Source organism: Caloenas nicobarica, chromosome 14 (assembly GCF_036013445.1).
Source record: "Caloenas nicobarica isolate bCalNic1 chromosome 14, bCalNic1.hap1, whole genome shotgun sequence".
NCBI classification, from domain to species: domain Eukaryota; kingdom Metazoa; phylum Chordata; class Aves; order Columbiformes; family Columbidae; genus Caloenas; species Caloenas nicobarica.
In genome coordinates this window covers 10,172,960-10,195,280 of record NC_088258.1, presented here as the reverse complement: position 1 = coordinate 10,195,280, position 22,321 = coordinate 10,172,960, and the positions used below count along the sequence as shown (strand labels likewise).

The following is a 22,321-nucleotide window of genomic DNA, read 5'->3' as shown; positions in this document are numbered from 1 at the left end:
AGCACCAATCTTCTCAGGTTGAGGAATTTGATTTTTTAAGAACAACAGACTGTATTCCACATGATCAGAGCTGGCCAAATGAGTTCCTGTGCAGTTCCTAGCAGTAAGAACTGTTGCCAAAACAGGTAGTGCAACTTAAAAGTAAAATAATTTTTTTAAAAAAAGCTTCCTAATCTGCTCTCAGAATACCTCGTGTAGGGCCCTTCACCTCCAGGCCACGTTGGTGTAAACAGAAGCGTGCGTGTGTGTTCTGGTTCTGTTCATGCCCACTGTGCTGCCTAATGTCCCTGGGAAACAGCCAGATCCTTTGCGAGCAAACTGCCCGCCCAGGGAGCGGTGCTCAGCAGCTCTGTTCCTCTTCACCACAAGCTTGGCCCACCTCTTTCCGACAGACCCAGCTTAGCAACTGTTCTGCAAGGATATGGCCATGTTTCCATTAAAATTTCTTCACTCTCCTTGGTCTGGCAGCATCACAGTTGACTTAACTGCCTGTCTTGTTAGCTACTGCACTGAGAAGCAGCAGAGGCTCCCAGGGGTTTGTTCTGGTGTCAGGGTGGAAATGATGTTGTTCTGCCTGGTAGGTATGATATTCATTGTAAAATTAGTCCCCTTCCTGCAATTCTGCTTTGTTCACAGGCATTTGGCCAGTCCTTCCTGCAGCCTGACATTCACCTGTTCAAGCAGAATCTCTTCTACTTGGAGACGCTGAACACCAAGCAGAAGCTGTACCACAAGGTGGGTCCTAGTTGACCAGCAGGTGCTCTTCTGAGACTTGTTTTAAACTGCTCAGGAACTGAAGGTCAGGATTTTGGGGGCTTTTATGCCACAGCCTTTGTTTGCTGTAATCCTGATGGATGTATTGCTGGTCAGGGTGGCATTCCCACCTCCCTGATTCTGCTGCAGTGGGCACAGGAGGGATCCCCACTCCAGTCAGTCAAAGCAAACTCTTGATGTGTTCCCTTTGGTGGCAATGAGGGAAAACAGAGCGTGCACAGTGACAGCACAGTTGGTCCGAGGAAGAAGAAATTGTGATCATCTGTGGGACAGCGCCTGAGTCCCTCTAGCATTCTCACCTGAGTCAGCAGCAGGGTATCTGTATTTACAGTCGAGTCACTGCCAGGTGGTTGTCTCCATTGCTGTCATGTAGGACCTGTCACCCAGACCCTCTAATTTAGACCTGTTAGCTGCTGTCAGGAAGGATTAAAGTTGTAATCCAGTGTCTTGCCCTTCTGGCTAGCCTGTGAAAGCAGAGCTTTCAGGTTCGCATCTGTGGTGACAACTAAAGGACAGCGTGTCATGTTAACAGCTGCCTGTTGCAGCCAGATTCTCTGGCTTTCAGGAGCACTGTGCAGGCCTAAAACTGGCTGGAGTTTGAATGGGACCTGATGCTGTTTGCTTAAAACTTGGGTCAGACACATGATGTGTGGCGAAATTCACGGTTAGCTTTAAAGCTGAAATTAGTCCTAGCTTACTGTAGCCATTTGTGATCTTGTCTTGGAAAATTAGCTCTGTGCTCACAAGAGCGCAGACCCCACTGATAGCTCAGAAGCTGTTGATGTTGGAATGGCCCTCTGACTGGTCTGACCTTGGTGAATTTGTACTTCTGAAGCGCTGTGCTGGTTGCTGTGGTCCCTCTTGTGGGAGGATGGCTGGTGTGAATGCTCCTAACAGTCTGCTTCTCTCACTGTGCAGAAGATCTTCCGGACGACCATGCTGTTCCAGTTTGTGAATGTGCTACTTCAGGTGCTTGTCCACAAGTCGCACGACCTGCTGCAGGAGGAGATTGGCATTGCCACCTACAATATGGCCTCAGTGGACTTTGATGGCTTCTACTCAGCCTTTCTCCCCGAGTTCCTGGCCAGTTGTGATGGTGTGGACTCGAACCAGAAAAATGTGCTGGCAAGGAATTTCAAAATGGACAAGGTAGGAAGGGGAAGTGCTGCAGCAGAATGTCGGTATCGCCAGGATGCACAGTGTTTTACTCCTAGAACATGCTGGCAGACAGCCCTAAGCTTCTCAGGACAGTGTTTTGAGGCAGGACCCCTTTTGTTGCAAACGGTTCCATGCTCAACAATGCCTCGCCAAGGAGTTTTTGCTGTAGGTAGCCAGACTGCTGAATGCTGTGGGAGTTACAGTATGTATTTCCTGGAGGAAGTTTTCATAGGGGTAGACTGACACTTTCTGGAGTGGGGCGCTCGGATCCTTGCCAAAATCTCCCTCCAGCTGATGGCCAGTTGTTTGAGGGTTACATCTGCCCTGTGCTCAGGATGGGTGAGGCTGCACCTGGAATCCTGTGTTCAGTTTTGGGCCCCTCACAACAAGAAAGACCTTGAGGTGCTGGAGCGACTTCAGAGAAGGGAACAGAGCTGGGGAAGGGGCTGGAGCACAAGTGTGATGGGAGTGGCTGAGGGACCTGGGGGTTCAGCCTGGAGAACAGGAGGCTGAGGGAAGACCTCACTCTCTAGAACTACCTGAAAGGAGATTGTAGCATGGAGAGTGTTGGTCTCTTCTCCCAAGTAACAAGAAGAAATGGCCTCAAGTGGCGCCAGGGGAAGTTTAGATTGGTCATTAGGAAAAATTTATTCACTAAAAGCGTTGTCAGGCATTGGAACAGGCTGCCCAGGGAAGTGGTGGAGTCACCATCTCTGGAGGTGTTTAAAAGATGCATAGATGAGGTTCTTAGGGACATGGTTTAGTTGGTGGACTTGGCAGTGTTGGGTTAACGGTTGGACTTGATGATCTTAAATGTCTTTTCCAACTTAAACAATTCCATGATTGAAGACAACAGCAGAGTATGGCTCACAGTTCTTTCAAATTCCACAGTACGAGCATGGAGCAAATGGGGGGAGTCTGTAACCTCCACGGGGAACATTATAGCAGTGCAGTGGGTCATGGTTCCCATCTGCTGAAGCTGGCTTGTCCATTGAGTGCTTCCTCTCCTCTGGGAGATGGGAGGGAGTTTGAAACCAAGGGGGAAGATAGGAAAGGAGCCTGGGGAGAATCACTGAGCTCCAGGAGGCATTTGCTCTTCAGGGAAACTGGCCCTTGTTACGGGGTACGTGGCACCCAGGAGCCTTGGCAGCAATACAGAGAGTGGTGGTTGCTGCACATGGCCACGTTGTGACCATTGATGTGGTGCCTGACTGCACAGCAAGGAGCTGGTGCTGTGAACAGAGCCTGGTTCTCTGTGGTCAGCTCTGTGCACAGAGCAGCTCTGGAGCCGTCTCTGCTCCCTCCCTGCACATGGGTTGCAGAAACTGGGCTCAGACTCTGGAGGAAGGGGTCTGTTCTCCTGTATGAAAATACAGATGGGTGTCTGGCCCTCTCGGTTCCTCTCTGTCCTCTGCTGTAAGGAAGTGCTTGTAGGTATTATTCTGTTTGCAGTACAATGTGTTGTTTGATCTTTTCCAGGATCTGCCATCGTTTACCCAGAATGTGCACAGACTGGTGAATGACCTGCGTTACTACAGACTCTGCAATGACAGTTTGCCCCCTGGAACTGTGAAACTATAGTTGCTGCACTGGACTCGTTTTGATCACTGTAGGGAACGGATCTATGTTTCGTTTTGCCACCACCTTCTCTCCTCCCTGGTTTCATCAGTACTGCAGGACGCGGTGTCTTGCACATGGGCACATCTTCTTGGATTCACGCACCACGCTTCCTTTTTTTTTTTTTGTCCTCTCCCAACCCAAAGGCCCCCAGCTGGAGTCAGCACTGTCTGCAGGATGTGTCTTAACGCCCAACCGCAGGGCATCTCAGCTGCATGGAAAGTCCTCGCGCTGGGGTTTTGTTCGACTAACGTAGCACTTTGTTGCTTCCAGAGATTTCTGTGGAGTTGTCTTGAGAGATCATGTACGTATCAAACGTGAGGCAGAAGCGCCAAAGACTACTTCAGACATTCGTACCTTCGTGTCATTCCACCTTCCTGCCCCTGCCCAGCTCTTGGAGGAGGAGACTTGTGATGTTGGGACTGTTTTGGCACTTCTGTCACTCCCTTCGTTTTTAAATTGCCTTGAAAACCTCCCTGCTGTTTGTGGGGATTAGAGACTTTTTTTGGGTTTTTTTAAACGTTTTCTCATCATTCCATTGTGATACTAAAACAACATGCTTAATGGAAATAAAGTGCTTACTTTGTTGTTTTAAATAACTTGTAGCTTGTTTTAGTTTCCTTGGAGGCCTGTTTGTCACCAAGCTGTTCCACTAGATCAAAATGCTGCTGCAGGCAGCAATCTGCAGCCTTTCCCCGGGATCAGGCAAGAGGACAGGCAGCAGGTCCCTGCATTGCCCGTACTGCAGCCTGGGTGCAGAAGCGTCTTGCCCGGGCTCCCAACAAGGTCAACAGCTCCTGAAGGGTGCTGTATGGAGCTGGTGCACATCAGTGTTGGCTGCTTTCTTCACTCTCCCCTTGTATTATATTTACCATGTGTGCTCCCTAGTGTGTTTTGTTACCTGTTGTGATGTTCTATTTGTTCCCCCAGCAGTCTCTTGGCTGAATTGATCGAGAGCTGCCTGCGGGAGGAAAATCCCTGAACATTCACAGTGTTGCATCATAGGAGACCTGAGCTGAAGGCCCAGCCGCTGGCTGGAATGACCCGATAGCAGCATCTGAGTGTGAGGTTAAAAGCCCAGTCAGACAGGACCAGGCCTTGTAGAACTTCTGAATCTCTGATCATGCAGCTGGGAAGGATTTTTTTTTTTTTTTTCCCTGAAGTCTCTGGCCAGGTAGCCCATGTAGAGTGTTAAATCAGGCTTAATTACAAGAGCTGTGTGGTGGCAACAGCACTGGTCACTGTGAGGGCAGCAAGCCTGGAGATGGTGTGGTTAACACGGGTTCTCCTGTAAACCTCTGTAGAAGTGGACTTGGGTGAGATGGCTGCTTGTGGACAGCCAGGAGGCATCAAGGGTGAGTTGGAGTGTAGGAACACTTGCTCCATGGTTCCTTTACAGTTTTGTGGAAAACATCATGCCGTACACATGTTTGCTGTTGGGTGATAACGTATGCTGTTTGGATAACCTGTGGACAGACAGAGCCTTGCATCCAGTCTGTCTGAACTGGGACCAGTTTGATGTTTGTGCTTCATGCCCTGCAGCAAGCAGCTGGAGTTGAAAGTTGCATGTGAACCAGAGTCCAGCCTGCTGAGAGCACGCCTTGGGTACAATCCCTGCACCCAAGGGCCGTGAACCACTGTCTGCAGAGGTCACAGGTGTGAGAAGACCAGTGTGGTGGGAGGTGATTGCCAGCAGACTGCGGAGCTCTGACCAGCCAGAACCTGCACCAGGAGCATGTGGTTTGGAGCAGTCAGCTCTGGAGTAACTCAGTATCTCCATCTGCACTTAAAAATTGGAGTCCTTGGTTTTCCTGCTGGTTATTAAGACTATGAAGATGTCGCACAGGCTCCAAACCTGTCCGCCTGTCCACAGAGCCTTTCCCTCCTCCTGGGCTGCCACCCTAGTCCCTCACAGCAGTTCTACCCTGCTCCAAGCTGCGGTGGGGGACAGTGGTGGCTCCTCCACCAATCACCCAAGGGGTGGTTTCCCTCAGAGATGGGCTGAGGGGACTTCACCTGCTACCGGCATGGATCTCTGGTGGTGCTTCTGTTTCTTGCAAAACATTGAGTTGACAGAGGGTGAAAGTGCATATTTTTCATGGTTTTTACCTTGCTGAGTATCTGGTCAAGGGCAGCAGCTGGAAGGTGGCCAAAGCCCAGGCTGGAACCTGCCACCCCTTGTGCTGAAAGCTGATTCTCCTTCGCCAGCCATCACCAGCTACAGCACTCAGCCCTCTGTGTGAGCCAGGCAGCTCCCTGGGTGAAAGTCAAAGAGCACCTGATTTCTATGTATCTGGCTGCCTTAATCTTCTTCAAAGCATGCTGCCTTCTGTACTATCACCGCTGGCACAGCAGATACTTGAGAGGGGACTTTTCCATCCTTGAGCCCCCCAGCTTCTGGCCACCAAAGAGTCCATTTTGCAAGAGCTGATGATCTCTGCCCATAGGGAAGCCATGTCAAATTATGCTCTGCACAGCTGCAAAACCATCTCCATGTGCCCCCCAGGCTGTGGCTATTGGGAGCCCTGGTCCCCCCACTCCCTGTAATTTGGGGGGCAGGAAGGAAATGAGGAAGGAGAAGGAGATCAAGGAGCCAAGCCCAGCCTTCCTGGGGCACCCAGCCCCATTAATCGCTTTGAGCCACTGTGTGTTGTGCATGTTCCTTGACGCATCACTCATCACAGGTTTAGAAAACAGACTTGAAGTGATCTGGATTTTCCATGAACTAGCAGATATTTTAATAGCAATGTTTGTGTCAAGCTACTCTCCCAAAAGGTGTCTTGGGAGTTTGGGAGGGATAGGTAGGTCAACAGAGTGGTTTCCCAGCATGGGATCTAGGATGGGGCTGCCTGTTCAAACCAGACCCTGGAGAACTGCCTGCAGGGCTGCCCATGCCTTTCAGGAGCAGGCAGAGCTCCCTCACCTATTTGAGGAAAACTCAAATCTGAGCTGGAGGGATGCTGTGAAGGGGAGCATCCTTCTCTCCTGCACCCAAGGCTCTGCCTATTGCTGCTTCACAACCTCCCTGTCTTTTCTGCCTCCTTCAGCATAGGCTGAAGCACTCTGCATGCATAGGGCTCATTCCCCTCCCTGCTTCCCACAGCCTTCAGTGATTATTTAAAGCAGAGGGGCTCCCACCTGGGCGGTGCTGCAGGAGACCTGGGCAGTGGCCTCGGGGCCTTGCACCCCTTTCCCAGCACCCACTACACATCCAGGGCAGCCCCGTGTTGAGGGCACCGGACTGGGTGCTGCCACTGTGGCCCTTCAACAGGGCTGGGGGTCCACGCAGCACAGAGCTCCCTTGCACCCCAGGCTGGACGGGCTAACGCGGGGTCTGTCCTCGCCTGGACCATCGGGGTAAAGCACGAAGCAGGTCTGGTTTTTTCTCAGGGTCCGGGCCCTCCATGTCCCTGGGTCACCCGTGGGGTCGTGCAGGCTCTGCTCCCACTGGGGCTCAGCCCCGCAGAAGGAAGGGCTCCGTGCCGGAGATGCTCCAGACGAGAAGATTGTTCCATACCGAGGATGCTCCGTGCCAGAGATGCTCCGTGCCAGAGATGCTCCATACTGTTCTGTACCGGGGATGCTCCGCCCCGAGGGGATGCTCCGTGCCGGGGATGCCCTGTACCGGGATGCTCCGTTCAGGCGCGGTGGCCGCCCGGTCCCAGCGGCTGCTTTAAGGGGAGGGACGGAAACCCGACCCATCCCCGGGCTCGGCCGGGCTCTTAAAGCCTCCGCGGGGCGGCCGAGCCCCGCCGCGGCCAGGTCCGACCCGCCGGCCCCGCCATGGGCTCCCTGGGGCGCTGCCTGGCCCGGAGCCTGCTGCGGGGGCAGCCGGGCCTCAGCCTCCCCCCCGGGCCCCGCTGCTACGGCTCCGGTGAGACACGGCCCCATCCTGTTCCCCGGCCCCTTCCCCGTCTGGTTCCCGGGGACCCTGTCCCCATCCTTGTCCTGCCCTCAGTCCCTTCCCCATCCTGCACCTGGGGATCCTGTCCCCATCCTCATCCTGTTCCTGGCGACCCTGTCCCCATCCTCATCCTGCCCTGGGGACCTGGTCCCCATCCCTGTCCTGCCCTGGAGGACCCTCTCCCCATGCCCATCCTGCGCTTCGCTGCTTCACTATCCTGCCCTTGGGGACCCCATCCCAATCCCTGTCCTGCTCCTGAGCATCCTGCCCCCATCCTGCACCCATCCTGCCCCCGTGAACCCGGTCCCCATCCTGCCCTGAGTTCCCTGCCCATCCTGCCCCTCGGGGCTCCCGTTCCCAACCTGTCCCCGTGATGCCCACTGCCCCATCCCCTCCTAGTCGCCTCGGCCCCCCCAGTGCCCTGTCCCTTTGTTCAAGGGGCAGCCCCTCAGAGTGGGTGTCCAGCTTATGGGGCCTTTCACTTCTTTGCAGTGTGGGTCAGTGCCGCAGTCTCCTGCCCCCAGCCATGCGTCATGACGGGGCAGCGGCTGGAGCTGGTGGCTCCCCTGGCACTGTCCTGTGGATCCCGAGGGGCTTTGTGTCCCCAGGGCCAGGATGGGTCAACCCCTGTGCCATCCCCAGGGCGGGAGCCATGTGAAGCCTGGTCATGTCCAGCAACACCCGGAAAAGTGGGTGACATCGTGGGGTCTGCCCCCACCGGCACTGGGGCCCGGTCTTGCAGCCCAGGGCAGGATCCTGAAGCCTGAGGCTGGCAGGGAAGGTCCCGGCTTGGCAGCTTCTCTCCCTTCCCCTCCTTCCTGCCCTGTTCCTCTGGTGGACAGGACATGTTGTCCCCTGGGGACTTCTGTCCCCTCCGGCCAGTGTGGCTCCAGCAGGGCCAGTGTCAGGGCTGAGGGCATGATGGCGATGGTGGACCCTGCCATCCCACGGTGCCGTGGGTGATGGCAATGCCAGACCTTGCTGTGCCACAGTCCGCGGGTGACAGTGACGCTGGACCCTGCCATCTCACAGTATCCATTTTGCTCTCTGCCAGTGGAGGGCTGTGACCAGGGGCCTGCTTTGTGCCAAGGCTGGTGCCCCGCTGCCTCCAGGCAGGGGGAAGCGCTTGAGGCCGGGCAGGAGTGATGGCACATGGGGTGGCACCTGCAACCCCAACACCAGGACTTGGCAGCTGAAACCAGAGCCAGCCTGTTAAAGGGTGTCTCCCAGCCACAGATGTGTTCCCAGCACCCACCTGGGCTTTGCAATGTGTCCCTTGGGTCTCCTATGGGACCCCCCCCAGTCTGCAAGGCACAGCTTGGCCAGGGGGATACAGCCCTGGGATGGGGACAGGGATGGGGACAGGGTCACCCCGCAGCAGCCGCTGCCTACTGGAACTGAGCAGTGACAGGTGGTGCCCCAGGAGCAGCACGCGGTCCTGTTGCTGCAACCCATGCCCGTGTGCCATGTCTGGCGGTGACCTGTGCACCATGCCTGGCAGTGACACTGGCCCCCCCATCCCCACGCAGCCCCCCCAGAGCTGCAGGAGAAGACGCTGGTGCTGGTGAAGCCGGACGCGGTGCAACGGCGGCTGGTGGGGAACGTCATCCAGCGCTTTGAGCGGCGTGGCTTCAAGCTGGTGGCCATGAAGCTGCTCCAGGTACCTGTCCCCACCAAGCTGTCACCTGTCCCCCCTAGGGACCCTGCTCCCCTCACCCTGCAGCTGGCTCAGGGGGAGCCGTGAGGCAGTGCCAGCGGGGGGCACTGGCCAGGTGTCCCCACTGTCACCCCGCACTGCCATCAGGCAGACCAGGGTCTCCTGGACAAGCACTACCAGCAGCTGCGGCAGAAGCCCTTCTACCCAGCACTCCTCGCCTACATGACCTCGGGGCCACTGGTGGCCATGGTGAGGGCTGTGACAGGGGTTTTGGGGGTCCCGGGGAGGGTCCAGGGGGCTCAGGTGTCCCCTGTCCCACAGGTGTGGGAGGGCTACAATGTGGTCAGGTCTACACGTGCCATGGTGGGGGACACGGACTCAGCGGTGGCAGCAGCAGGCACCATCCGAGGGGACTTCAGCATGCATGTCAGCAGGTAGGGGTGCGGGGCAGGTGACAGGGCTGGTAGTGGGACCCCACGGCCACGGCACCACGCCCATCCCCATCCCTGCGCAGGAACGTGGTCCACGCCAGTGACTCGGTGGAGACGGCCCAGCGGGAGATCGGCTTCTGGTTCCAGCGGAACGAGTTGGTGGCCTGGGAGAGCGGAGACCGGGACTACACTTGGGGGCCATAGGGCAGCCCTGGACGGCACCGACCCCCCCACCCTGGGCAGGACCCCCAGCCCCTCAATAAACCCAGCGTCTCCAGTCACGGCTCCAGTTCCCTCCCTTGGACACTGTCAGGCTGTCATGGGGCCACTGGGGGGCACTGGGGTAGTACTGGGGGCACTGGAGGGATACTGGGATGTCCCTAGAGCTCACTGGGGGGATACTGGGAAGCTCTGGGAGGCACTGGCATATCCCTGGGGTGGTACTGGGAAGGTTAGGCAGGCACCAGGATGTCACTGGATGGCCGTGGGACAGTACTGAGAAGCTCTGGGGAGGTACTGGGAAGGTTAGGCAGGCACTGGGATGACACTGTGAAGGGCTGGGATGCCTTTGGGGGGCATTAGGGTGGTGCTGGGAGTCAGTGGGCTGTCCCTGGGGGGCACTGCGGTGATACTGGGAAGTTCTGGGAGGCACTGGCACATCCCTGGGCTGGCATTGGGAACCTCTGGGAGGCACTTGAAGGTCCTCAGAGCACGCTGGGCAGGCACTGTGCTGTCCCTGGGGGCCACGGGGGCGGTACTGGGCGGCTCTGGGAGACAGAAATGTCCCTGTGAAGTGCTTGCGTGTCCCCAGGGAGCACTGCGGTGATACCGGGAAGCTCCGGGAGGCACTGGGCTAACCGCGGAGGGCACTGTGGTGGCACTGGGCTGTCCCCGGGGGCAGCAGGAGGCTCTGCAGGTCCCTGGAAGAGCCCGGGGTGGGTCTGGGCTGGCAAGGGGCGTCCGGGGGGCTCCAGGGGGCACTGGGATATTGCTGGGAGGGCCGGGGGTGTCGCCGGGCTGCCACCGGCACACCAGTGTGCCCCTAGGGACACTGGGGGGCGCCATGGGACGCCGCGCCACCGTTGCCAGGCAACGCCTGCCGACGCCTGCGCATGCGCGGGGCGGGCCGTTTCCCGGCGAGGACTACATCTCCCGGCGTACTCTGCGGCGGCGCCGTCCCGGCGTGCTCTGCGGTGGGGCCAGCATGGCGGAGGCCGCAGCAGCGTCCCGTCCGCCGGCGGACGTGGACAGCGATGACTGCCTCCGCGAGTACCGCCACCTCTTCAGCCCCGACATCCTGGCGTGAGTGCCGGGGCGCTGAGGGCTCCGGCCCGCCCTGGGGCCTCAGCTCGGGCCGCTGGGTGTGCGGCCGCGGCCTGGGGGGCACAACCTCTCCCGCCGGCCTTGCCCGGCGCTTGGCTCTGACTGTCCCTTTGTTCCCCAGGGGCCAGGTGGCGTTCGTCACTGGGGGCGGCTCGGGCATCGGCTTCCGCATCGCCGAGATCTTCATGAGGTGGGGGAGCGCGGCGGGGCTGCGGTTGGCGGCGGTGCCCGGGGGGGCTTGGGCTTCCTGGGGCGCCGGTGGCACAGAGCGGGAAAAGCTTCGCTTCCGCTGAGGCGGCTGTGGTAACGTGGCCTGGAAGAGGTGGGGTGTGAATCCGGGGGCAACAGAGCCCTTAGGAGAGTTGTGAACAGCAGGTGCTGGGATGTGAACCTGCAGGCTGGGGGGTGTGGGAGGCTGGGGCTGCCGCTGGCACAGCGCTGGGACGGGTCTCTGGTGCCCCGGCCAGAACTCTGCCTGTTTGTGAGTCCTGTGGGGTTGGAGGAGCAGCACTTCCTCCAAGGATGTTGTGCCACCTCCTACTGCTCACCAACCAAACTCCTGGTAATCCCCAGAGGGCTGAGATAACTGGGAGGAGCTGGCGCCTTGTGGTCCTTCTCACCATCGCCTTCTTTGCAGGCATGGCTGCCGGACAGTCATCGCAAGCCGGAACCTGCAGCGCGTATCAGAGGTGAGTCTGTGCGCTCCAGTGGGAGAAGCAAGCAGAAGGGAGAGCTGTGAACACCTGGAATTCCTTCTGCCCTCTCCTCTGGGCAGAGCTAGGAGCCCTGGGAATGGTGTAACAGGAGTGGCTCACCAGTGCTGCCTTGTCTTCTCCCAGCTCTGAGCACTCCAGCACCAGCAGTGATGGGGAGGACGGGTGCGGGTTTAGGGTGAGCTGCACCTACTGCACCTTGCAGTAGAGCTCAGTTAATTGTGCAGATACCTTCCCCTGCCAGCTTTGGGAGTGTCTGTTCCAGGTATCACATCACCTTTTTGTTGATGAGACAGAGAGAAACACACTGTGGGGAAGGTTTGTCAGCAGGGAAGTGGCAGACCCCGAGGTCACACCTGAATCTCAGCCTCAAGTAGGGCAAGTCCTCCTTGTCCAAGGGTTACCTGGGCTGGGGGAGGTACTCTGAGCCCCCAAATCTTGTTTATCTTGCATCTGGAGACACAGGATGCAGGGCTGGGAAGCAGTGACTGAAGAAGCTCTACTAGGTGGTAGCTACCCTGTGGATGGCTGGGCTGAGCAAACACCCACCCCTGTGTATCTGACCTGGGGCTGGGGTTTGGCTGATCACAGTTTCCGTTTGTCGCTGTGGCTTGTGCTGTGGTCTCAAGCCAACACAGACTGTGAGAGAGCTTTGTGGTAGCTGTGGGGGGCCTTCACTGAAATGTAATAACGATCAAAATCGGCACTTGGGAGTGAGCTGGCACGACCCAGCTGCCTGGACGTGGTTAGTGCTGTCATTTCACATTTCTTCATGGTCGTGTACCAGAAAACAAGCTGCAAAGCTCAGCACCTTTTTGTTCCTAAGGGGCTGGGGTCTTCTGAGTGCACAGGGGCTGCTTGCCCAGGCTCTTGATGCTGGGTGTATGCTAGTTGGTGCTCAAAGCCTGGAAAGGCCTAATGAGCCCGAGCAGGAACATCGCTGGGTGTTGTGCAGGGTTGTTGCTGAGTTTGTGCATCCCCTATGCTTAATTTGCTGGGGAGAGTCATGTTCTTAATGAGCACCACGGGGCTGGTTTGTGGCAGGCACTGAGCCGCAGAGCTGGCCCGCTCTGCCTCGCAGGCAGTGACCCTGGCAACTGCTGTTCTGCATTTGTCCTTTTGCCTACTGACATTTTTGGATCTAAAGGTTAACTATGCCTGGGCTGATGTCAAAAATGCCTCGTTTGGGTCCAACCTTTGTACTTGCCCTGCAGAGATGCTGCTTGGGATGTGTCAGTGACAGGCCACGGAGATAACTGCGCTTAGTGAGGCCTCAGGGTCAGCCTGTCGTGTGGCTGGAACACGACATGCAGGAGCTTTCTGTGGCTACCCTAGGGCTTTACCTGCTGCAAGGCTGAAGCCATCTGTGTTTAGGCAGGTCTCTCCCATGCCCATAGTATTTTGCATGGGGCTCCTGCCTGACTTCTTCCTCACCTGTTACAAGGTCCGGGTCTAACCCTCACTGAAGGACAGAGTCTCAGCATGAACCTCACCTCTCTTTTTTGTAGGCCTCTAAAAAGCTGGTGGCAGCCACAGGCCAGCAGTGCCTCCCTCTGTCCCTAGATGTCAGGCAGCCCCAAACCATTGAGGCAGCGGTGGATGAGGCGCTGAAAGAGTTCAAGCGGATTGACATCCTCATTAACGGTGACTGCTGGGGTGGGCAGGGGGAAGATTTGGTACAGACTCACTGCTAGGAAGGGCATTTCCATGCATGGGTGTTGTGTTTGCCTGGTGTCTGGCTTATGCTGCTTTGGCCTGGGAGCATCTGGGCAGCCCCTGGGAGCGCAGAGGAGATGGGCTCCAAGGAAGCAGAGACCCGTTCGTGATGCATGGCCATCCCTACTTGCCTGGGTGTGGATCATCCCTGCTCCCACTGCACCAGCACTCTCCTGCCCTCAGGCTGGCTTTGCTGCTGGCCACCCAGAGCCACAAGTTGTCTATCCCCTTACCAGGGCTGTTTCCACATGCTCTCCAGTCTACCCAGATGGTATCGCTCGCCTTCCCTCTTGCAGAAGTGCACTGAACATACTTTATCTCTCCTGGCCCCATCTGACTCTGCTCCTGGCTGCTTGTTCTTCAGGTGCTGCCGGAAACTTTCTGTGCCCAGCCAGCGCCCTATCCTTCAACGCCTTCAAGACTGTGATAGATATTGACACCATTGGCACCTTCAACACCTCCAAAGTCCTCTTTGAGAAATATTTCCGGGTAAGTGGAACCAGAGCCAGGAGACTCGCTGGAAAGGCTCCTGGTAAGGCAGGTTAGCGTCAAACAAGCCACACTTCACTCCTGAGAAATTCAGGGAAGTTTGAAGGACAGAAGGGAGCACAGAACCCATGTAGCAAGGGCCAGGCTGCTGGGCCTCTGCCACCACCCTGCTCAGATCCAGTCCGTTCCATCCCAGGAATGGCAGCCCCTGCACAGGAACCAGGAATCCTGCCTGTACCCAGCCCTGGGGCTTTGACTTTAGTGGCACCTTTCCATGCTCTGCCACCTGCCTGGGAGAAGCTGTGATCTGCTGCTCCTTTTCCAGCTCCTCTGCTTTCCCTCGGCCTTTGCTTGTCCCCTGCATCTCCCACCTCTCTGGAAGGGCCTTGCTGGCTGCCTCAGCTCGGTGACGCTGGGTGGGCAGTGCTGCCTCAGTGATGGGTTAGCAACGCAGAGGTGGCAGTGCCTGTGGGTGAGCTCAGCTCTCTTGTCCCATCACCTTCCTGTGCAAACCTTTGTGCTGCTCCCTGCCTAATGCCACATCCCCTTTCCTTCCCCAGGACCACGGTGGGATCATTGTTAACATCACGGCAACCCTGAGCTACCGAGGGCAGGCCCTCCAGGTGCATGCTGGTTCTGCTAAGGCTGCCATAGGTACTTAAACACTCCTTGCTGGGGGTCTGCAAGGGGATCAGGAAGGAGGCTGGTTCTTCCCAAATATTGGAATGGGAGAGATGAATGTGAATTGGTGTGGTTATAGGTTTGGGCCGAGGCTTTTCTCTCCCCCAGGCTTGCTTTTACAGGGCCCTTTGTTCTTGTCCAGTCTCTTGTGGCTTTTTGCCCCCTACAGAAGTTACTGGAATGGCTCTGCTCTCCCTTTCTCATTCCTGTTGTAATCCCTTCCCAGATGCCATGACCCGTCACCTTGCTGTGGAGTGGGGACCCAATAACATCCGAGTGAACAGCTTGGCGCCAGGCCCCATTACAGGCACCGAGGGCTACCGGCGGCTGGGTGAGGCAACCTGGAGCTCTTGTCTCTGCTCAGTGGTGGCTTGCTGGCATCTGTCTGGGAGAGGGCTGTGATGGACCACCAGTGCCACTCGGCTCGGGGGGTGTGTGATGCAGTTGGGGCCGTTGCTGTTGGGCATGGCTGTACTGTGACCCAGCTGCACGTCTCTTTGGGGGAGCAGCCCTTCCTGTGTCCTTGGTACCTCGCGGGGCACCGATTTTTCTGCTGAATGGCAGCTTTTTATGCTCTCTGACACCATGATGTAATGTGTTCTCACAAAGCTCAGCCTGACCAGCTGCCATGCCTGATGGTGCAGCTCTTGCAGTCCATCAGTGGCATGTGGGTTCATCCCTGGAGGCTGGGAAAGCTCTCTGAAGTGTTGTCTTGAACTCAGTGTTGCGGTACAAACTCCACCGCTGGGCTTGAGCTCCCCTCATTTAACCCTCTTCTGAAGCCTTTTCCTCTGTGCTGTCCTTAGGGCTGTGCCAGGATCTCCTCCAGGTTCCCTGGGGCTCTCAGCAAGCCCTGCGCAAGCGGCACTGCAGTGGTGGTGGACAGGGGTCCCATGGTCCTACCTCACTCTTTCTTCCACCACTTAGGTGGGAAATTTGCCAAGGAAGGAGGCCAGTTTGACATGATCCCCCTCCAGCGTGCAGGGAACAAGACGGAGATCGCCCACAGCACGCTGTACCTGGCGAGCCCCCTCTCCTCCTATGTGACGGGAACCACCCTGGTCGTGGATGGTGGGAGCTGGCTGACCTCTGCCAACAACTTCCCCGCCTTGCTGGGTATTGCTTCATCCTCTGCTAAACTCTAGGTGACGTGCATTTCCCATTCTGTGGAAATAAAGCAGGGCTCGTGTCAGAAACCCTGTTGCCCTGTGGTACAGGGACATGGCGTTACCTTCTTCAAGTGCCTTGGTCATCTGGTGCCAGCACCAGGCTCTGCCCCTCCTGTGTTGGGGCAGAGGGGACAGACGGTGGGTGTCAGGGTTTCTGAGTGAGGGCAGCCAGCCCAGGTCTCGACACGAAAGCACTTTTTTCAAGCCTTCCTCTGTTTTTGGGAAGGTGGAGCAGGGTCTTCCCCCATGCTGTTATCAGAACAGGCACTGAGCAACATGGGGAACATCTCTTGAGTCCTCATGGATGGTTCTAGGGATGACTTGGGAAGGGCAGGAGAAATTGCTGGGTTTTTCCTCTGAGCCTGGGGTTTATGTGGTATCTCTTGTTGTTCCTGCTGGAGGATCCTAGTCTGGACACCTCTGAGTGTCCCCTGAAGCGGTATGATTCCCCTCTGCTGTGCCTCACCAGCAGGACTGGGCACAGAGGGTCCTGACAGCTTCTGCCTCTCTTTTCTTCCTTGCATGAGGTACTGCGATGTGTTTTGTGTTGCAGTTGAACTGTATACAGGATTCTGTAGAGGTGGGATGGAAGCTGATGCCTGGTTACTGGGGCTTTCTGGGAGAGAGGTTTCCCTTCTTCCCCTTTCCTCCTGCCTGGCAGCCCCCTCCAGCCCAGCAGGCCCAGGCAGGACTCTGTACCCACTCCCTGCTGTCTTGCAGATTTCTGGGCTGCAGGAGCAAACAAAAATCAATGATGGACAGCCTGAGACTGACCGATGGACAGAAACAAGATGGAATGCTGCTGCTCTGGGACATCTCGGGGTGACATCTCACAGTGTCATAGCCGATAGTTGCTGCCTGTGACTGGTGGCGACACTGATTCTGCCTCGGGGAGGAAGCACTGGGGTGCTGGGTGGGGAGCAAGGCCACCCCCGTTCTGTGCTGTTACTTTCTTCTGAGCTGACATGGCTGAGGGCGCAGGGACAGTGTGGGACATTCACTGTCCATTTGTGTCTCCTATGATTTGCTCTCCTGGCCTTTCCCAAGTCCCAGGCAGTGTTGCCCATGGTTACCTGTCCTCTTCCTCCCCTCTCCCCCATCTCACTCTGGGAGCTGCCCAAGACCCCCAGCAGCAGCTCCTTTTTGGGAGGGGAGAGTAGTTCAGCCTGTCCTGGGCTGAGATCAGCATTTTGGGGGCAGCTCTGGCTTGGCAACAGGAGCTGGCAGCTCTCCGGAGAGGAGCAAGGACCAGGCTGGCCCCTGGCATGGGGAAGTGGCCCTGTCCCCTCTGGGGGAGTTCCTAATGGGGCAGCAGTCCCCAGAGCAGATTTAGCTGGGGTGTCCCTCTCCTGGGAGCAGAGGTGGTGTGAGGTTGGAGCCCACCAGAGCTGGCTCTGTACACTGTAGCACTGTATCTGTTGGGAGCCTGGAATGTCCAGTTGTCTGTCTGCCCCCCCAGTCTGTCTGTCACGCCAGTCTCGTGCTGTCTCCTTTCTTCATACAGACACTACAGCCGAGGGTGAATCAACGGCTACTGAAATTCAGTCCTTTCTGAGCAGGGCGCTGAGCTGACGAGCTGCAGGGGCTGCACCAGCTCTGCGCTGGGCTGCCAGAGCCAAATATGCCCCTGGTGCCAGCACCTCGGGGGCACACGCACACACACAGCTCATGTGCTGCAGCCTCCTGCTGCTGACAGCAATCTTTAAGCTTATCCTGAATTCCGTAAAGCTTGTTTTTCTACTTGATTGTATTTCTTACTTGATTGTAGACTTGCCAGGTTTTGCTCCTTCCTCCAGGCCACAAATAAAGAACTTCCACCCTGAGCTGTGACACTTCTCATCTGTTTGTCTGTGCAGGCGGTTGTTCCTGTGGCCTCTGACTGCTGGGACCTCGGGAAGGTTTGCTGGTGCTCCTTGTCCTCTGTTGAGCCGGTGGTGGCAACAGGAAGAGCTTTAGGAGGCAAGTCATGTCTTTGATCAGAGCACCAATGTATAGATCACTGCTACTCGAGCAAAGCCAGTGCCTGTGCCCTGGGGTGCTGACTGATCCTGATGGCCCGAATTGTGCCCTGAGGGAGGTGGAAAACCACCGTTCGTTCCCAAAGCCTTGTGCAGTCCCAGTCTTTGGTGGCTGCTGGACCCTGTCACCCCATACAAGTGGTACTTGAGGACCTGGTCCCTTCTTGGCCCCAGCCAGCTCTGGGGAGATAGTTCCAGCAGCCATTGAGTCCCTCAGCAGAGGTGACAGGGAAGTGCTGAGGGATTTGGTGGGAGGGACACGCCGACCCCTTCAGTGGGGATGGGGATGTGGTGCTTGCCCTGGGGTCTGGGCACTGTCCTTTGCCCAGGACTCTCCTAGGATTTGCATCTGGCCACACTATCCCTTTTCCCAGACAACACGGCAAGTATTTCCTCCTGGAGGACTGTGTGGGAGGTTTGCTGGTCCAGGCTTCTGCATCCCTTGTTCTGGGTGGATGCACCTATTCAACTGGGTCTCGGTTCACCGTACCCGAGCGGGTTGGGGACTGTCTGTAATGACGCGTGGTCCCTCCCATAGGCTCAGCTTGGGCCAAACCCCGGGGCGGGGTCCACGGGGCGGCTAACACGGGCAGTGTGGGGCTGGGAGCGGGGCAGGAGGATGGGATGCGCAGGGCCCGGCGCACACTCCCCCCGGGGGTGCGGGGGTCCTGGTGCCCCCCACGACCCGGAGTGGGGCGCGGGCGGCACGTGCTCCCGCGCCGCGTGGTCCTTACCCCTCCAGCCGCGCGCGGGGCGGGGCAACGGGCGGGGCCTTCCCGCGGCCTCGCGCCGCGTCGGGGTGGGCGTGGGGGCGCACGGGCAGACGAGTGACGTCACCGCCCCGGCTGCTGCGGCGGCCACCGCATTGGATCTGGCGGTTCGCCGCGGGCTGCCCCGGAGCGGCGGCGCGGGCGGGCGGGCGGGGTTGTTTCTCGGCACCGCCGCCTGCTCCCACTCCCCCGGTTGCGGGGAAGAACCGCGTCACCCCGGCGCTCGGAGCCGCCGGTCCCGGGCGGGGCGGGGCGGCGGGGCCGCCTCCGGTGAGAGCGCGGCGGACGGGGCGGACGCCGCCTCGCACAAAGCCGTGTGCCCGAGTGAGGGCGGAGCTACCGCTGGGACTGCACTGGCATCGCCGCACCGGTACCGGCACCGCCCCGCCGGGCGGCCGTGATGTGAGGGGGTGATGGCGACGGGGCATGGCCGCCGGGCAGCGGCGGGGCGGGCGGCGGCGGGCGCTGAGCGCCGCCGGTGAAAATGGAGCCGCATCCGCCGGCGGCCGTGCCCGAGCCCCCGCTCCCCCGGGGGCCGCGGCGGGACGGGCCGGAGCCGATCCTCTGGGCACCTGAGGCCGCCGAGCCCGCCCCGGGGCCGCCGCCGTGGTCCCCGCCGGGGCGGGGGGGCTGCCCGGCCCTGGAGGAGCCCGTGGAGCCCCCGGCCCGGCCGGAGGAGGAGCCGCGCCTCCGGCCTGTCTTCGATGCCCTGGACCGCGACGGCGACGGCTTCGTGCGTGTGGAGGAGTTTGTCCAGTTCGCCACGGCCTACGGTGCCGAGCAGGTGAGGCTGGTGGCTTCCCCGGGCACCGGGTCCGGGCCCGCCCCGGAGCCCGGTCGGGCCTGTGGGGCCCGGTCAGGCCAGGGCCTCCCCTCACACCTGCCCGGCGCTTCCCAGTTGGTGCCCGCAGAGCTCGGTGCCCCCCAGGGAAGGAGCCGCGGGCCCGGGGTGTGAGCCGAGCGATGGCTCCTCTGCCGTGGACTCTGCAGCTGCTGTCACTAGTGGGGAGCCCCCGCGCTGGGCCTTTGGTGGTCACCCGTGTGCCGAAGGGGTGATGAGCAAAGGCAGCTTGTGTTCACAGCAGCAGCCCTTGGAGGAGCTTTAACCATGAGCGAGCGCAGTGTCTGCATCACCGGCCTCCGGGTTGTCCCAGGTGAAGGGCAGTCAGGGGCTTAAATGGATGCAGGAGGCATGGAGGGAGCTGGGCGAAACTGGAGCTCATATTTTCTAGGTCCTGATCCTCTGGGAACAGCATGTCAGCAGTGCCGCGGGGAGCCCGCGTCCCCTCTCTTTGTTCTCCATCACTAACACGTTTTAGGTTCGTCTGCGCAGCTCCTGTGTGTAAGGGACCAGCAGCGAGATCCCGGGATCTCAAGCGGCCCCGTGCCCTTCCAGCTGCCCAGGGTCCCTGCGTGGGCTTGCTGGCACCACGCTGAGTACTGAGTCGCTCGCTTATCACGGGTTTGACAATCCTGAATGCGCTTTTTTCTTCTTTGTGCTGCTTTGTACCATAGTGAGCTTGTGTTTCCTTGTAGCAGATCGGATGCGATGTAATTTGAAGCTGCCTGGTATGACCCAAAATGGAGAGACCTCTAGCAGCGTACCAGGGGATGGAAATGAATTTGTTGACATTTTGTATGTTGGCCTGCACTGGCATTGCTACGAGAAAAAAAAATTATTTTTTAAGGCATGCAGGTATTGTTATGAAGTTTCTATGTGCTCACCCAGATCTGCTTTAATTCTTTATCTGTGGCTGCTGTGTAGGTATTGAAGTGGCATGACAAAGCAAATCATCGTGTGTGAAGGAGTGTTTTGGCAGAGGAGAGTTTTTTATTTCTGTCCTCATGGTAAAAACACCTCTTAAAGATAAAATAAAGGCATTTTTTCTAGAAAATATCTCCATGAATTGGAAATGTGTAACTTCTCTGTCAGATGCTTGCTAGTAAGGAGCAGTGTGTGTGCAGATGGCATCACTTACTGTTCGTTGCATGATTAACCGGGTAGTGTCATGGCACTGGGGGGAGTTACACGATCCTCTCTGCAACATGCTCCTGCATCAGCTGGGCGAGAGGAGCTTTATTCAGCCTAAAGCCTCCAACGTGCACCTTCGTGCTGCGGTCCGAGCGCTCTGTGCTGTTGCGCGCCCGCCCGGTTGCTGTTGCCAGCAGAGGAAGCAGAAGGTCCGTTCACGTCGGCGCGCGAGTCGTTCTGCAGCAGCTCGCAGACCCGGTGTGTGTGATGGCCATCGCTTTGGGGCACGGTGCAAGCGTACGGAGAGACCGTTTGCCTCAGTGTGTCTCTCCCTGCGCTTTTGGTGTGGAGCAGCCCAGGTATGTGTGAAATAAGGGCAGGCAGACTGTGTGTGCGTGGCAGGGGACACGGCGGGTGGGTCCGGCATTTGGCAGTGCCAGCAGCTTGTGTGGCTCAGCCCAGACCTGCTGCTCCAGTCCTGTGTGGCACTTTGTGCTTTGATTCTGATATGAGACTTGTGCCAGTGCTTCAAAGGTGCAAGGATAAGCCTGTAAAGTGATTTGAGATCTTGGCCTGAGAAGTGGTTGCAAACTGTTAGGGTCTCTACTCGATGAAGCAGGGTGTCCAGGGAGGTTTTGCACTGCTAGGAGCTGTCTGTGAAAACTGACCCAACTTAAAGTGGTTGCCTGCCGGCTTCTTGCCTTGGCAGTCCCTTTAACATCATTTGTTCCTTCCCACTGAACACAGCTACCAGTAATGCTGTCCGCGCTGAAATACATTATGCTTTTTAGATACATTTATCTTCAGCAAGAGACTCGTACAGCTAGCTCTTGGTGTGCAGAACAACTGTCCCTTGGTACAGCAAGTGCTGAACACCCTGGTGAGTTTGATGTGACAACGACTGAACCAACAGGTAACAGGCACCCCAGGGAACACGGCCTGGTACCTTTGGCAGAGGCATCCAGGAGAGGAGCAGTGATGTTTGTGATGCCTCTGCATGCATCATTAGTAGCCTGCAGCTTAGAAAAGCAAGAAGGCAAACTGAGTGTGAAGGAGAAGGGGTCAGTGATGGGGTCTGTATGCTCCCAGCAAATGTGCAGAGTTATAAAGGGAAGTTTCTTGCCCTGTTTTGTTTTAAACAGATGTAACTTGGGCCAACATGGAGTCTTTTGGAAAATGAAAATCCAGCTCAGATGAAAGTTAAAGGATAGGAACATCACTACGTGGGTAAAATGGTGTTAAGACGACTAAATGGAAACTTCAAGATGTAAACAAAGGTTGTACTGGAACTTGGAAGCTGGCAAGAGAGGTTCCAGGGTTTGATGGCCCGTGAAGGTATGGGGTAGCAATCATCAGGGAGTTAACAGGGAGCAAATTCCAGTCCTCTTACTGTCCCTAGCAAGAGGAGGCGGCACCTGCTTCCTTTTTTTTCCTCCCCCTCCTTTCTCCAGGCTTCTGCCCACATGGGGGGATGCAGGGAAGGTTTGCATGGGGTGGTGGTGGAATAAACTGCTAAATTTAAGCACAGTAAGTCATTGCAGCCAGCTGATTCATCCAGGGCTCAGAGAGGGTTGAGGAAAGCATGTGTGTGTATAACCACATGTACTGTGGAGCTGGAGAGCAGTGAGTGTTGTCTTTAGTGTTCAGTAAAACACTAGGGGCATTTATGGACTACTGAGCTGAGCGCTGTCAGATTATTTGGCTGAAACAATTATTAGCTAAATGTCAAAGGAAAGAGACCAGCTGACGTTTATTCCATAAAAATGACATGGCTGTGAATGTCTGTTATGTGAGGGTTTTTTTGTTTGGTTTGTTTTGTTCGTTTTTTCTCTGCACAATGAAAACCATTAGTAAAAAAAAACGGGGTGGGGGGTGGGGCTGGGATGTTGGTTTGGTTTTTTTGCTTAACTATCTTGGGTGGTTGAAAGT

At 57.2% G+C, this 22,321-nt stretch overlaps 4 protein-coding genes across 8 annotated transcripts in view; all 4 read left to right on the top strand.

Moving 5' to 3' along the window:
- The window catches only part of XPO6 (exportin 6), a 52,616-nt gene extending 48,508 nt beyond the window's left edge, over nucleotides 1-4,108 (top strand). For all 3 annotated transcript variants that reach the window (XM_065645297.1, XM_065645296.1, XM_065645295.1), the window contains exons 22-24: nucleotides 637-735; nucleotides 1,693-1,923; nucleotides 3,412-4,108. In XM_065645297.1, coding sequence (XP_065501369.1) covers nucleotides 637-735; nucleotides 1,693-1,923; nucleotides 3,412-3,513 — 432 coding nt within the window. In that variant the 3' untranslated portion in view covers nucleotides 3,514-4,108. The remainder of the gene's footprint in view (nucleotides 1-636; nucleotides 736-1,692; nucleotides 1,924-3,411) is intronic.
- Nucleotides 4,109-7,305: 3,197 nt separating this feature from the next.
- Nucleotides 7,306-9,805, top strand: NME4 (NME/NM23 nucleoside diphosphate kinase 4). Its single transcript, XM_065645308.1, has 5 exons — nucleotides 7,306-7,423; nucleotides 8,983-9,113; nucleotides 9,258-9,359; nucleotides 9,432-9,544; nucleotides 9,625-9,805. Exons 1-5 carry the CDS (start codon nucleotides 7,333-7,335, stop codon nucleotides 9,743-9,745), a joined length of 558 nt encoding a protein of 185 aa, XP_065501380.1. The 5' UTR covers nucleotides 7,306-7,332; the 3' UTR covers nucleotides 9,746-9,805.
- Nucleotides 9,806-10,712: 907 nt separating this feature from the next.
- DECR2 (2,4-dienoyl-CoA reductase 2) lies at nucleotides 10,713-17,466 on the top strand. 2 transcript variants are annotated; one of them, XM_065644725.1, is made up of 9 exons: nucleotides 10,713-10,843; nucleotides 10,986-11,054; nucleotides 11,502-11,553; nucleotides 13,086-13,221; nucleotides 13,658-13,782; nucleotides 14,343-14,436; nucleotides 14,690-14,794; nucleotides 15,391-15,579; nucleotides 16,353-17,466. In XM_065644725.1, the coding sequence occupies exons 1-9, from the start codon at nucleotides 10,746-10,748 to the stop codon at nucleotides 16,385-16,387; spliced, it is 903 nt and encodes a 300-aa protein (XP_065500797.1). In that variant the 5' UTR covers nucleotides 10,713-10,745; the 3' UTR covers nucleotides 16,388-17,466. The 2 variants fall into 2 exon arrangements, with proteins under 2 accessions (XP_065500797.1, XP_065500796.1); XM_065644724.1 differs by having other exon boundaries at nucleotides 10,734-10,843; nucleotides 15,391-15,608.
- Nucleotides 17,467-18,528: 1,062 nt separating this feature from the next.
- The window catches only part of RAB11FIP3 (RAB11 family interacting protein 3), a 75,040-nt gene continuing 71,247 nt past the window's right edge, over nucleotides 18,529-22,321 (top strand). For both annotated transcript variants that reach the window (XM_065644878.1, XM_065644877.1), the window contains exon 1: nucleotides 18,529-19,204. In XM_065644878.1, coding sequence (XP_065500950.1) covers nucleotides 18,905-19,204 — 300 coding nt within the window. In that variant the 5' untranslated portion in view covers nucleotides 18,529-18,904. The remainder of the gene's footprint in view (nucleotides 19,205-22,321) is intronic.

Bases quoted from the DNA above. Each gene is read 5' to 3' on its own strand.
- NME4 (XM_065645308.1), top strand. From the start codon at position 7,333: ATGGGCTCCCTGGGGCGCTGCCTGGCCCGGAGCCTGCTGCGGGGGCAG. The intron at 9,114-9,257 runs GTACCTGTCCCC...CACTGCCATCAG, and splicing joins TGGCCATGAAGCTGCTCCAG to GCAGACCAGGGTCTCCTGGA. The intron at 9,545-9,624 runs GTAGGGGTGCGG...ATCCCTGCGCAG, and splicing joins TTCAGCATGCATGTCAGCAG to GAACGTGGTCCACGCCAGTG.
- DECR2 (XM_065644725.1), top strand. From the start codon at position 10,746: ATGGCGGAGGCCGCAGCAGCGTCCCGTCCGCCGGCGGACGTGGACAGC. The intron at 11,055-11,501 runs GTGGGGGAGCGC...CCTTCTTTGCAG, and splicing joins ATCGCCGAGATCTTCATGAG to GCATGGCTGCCGGACAGTCA. The intron at 14,437-14,689 runs GTACTTAAACAC...ATCCCTTCCCAG, and splicing joins TTCTGCTAAGGCTGCCATAG to ATGCCATGACCCGTCACCTT.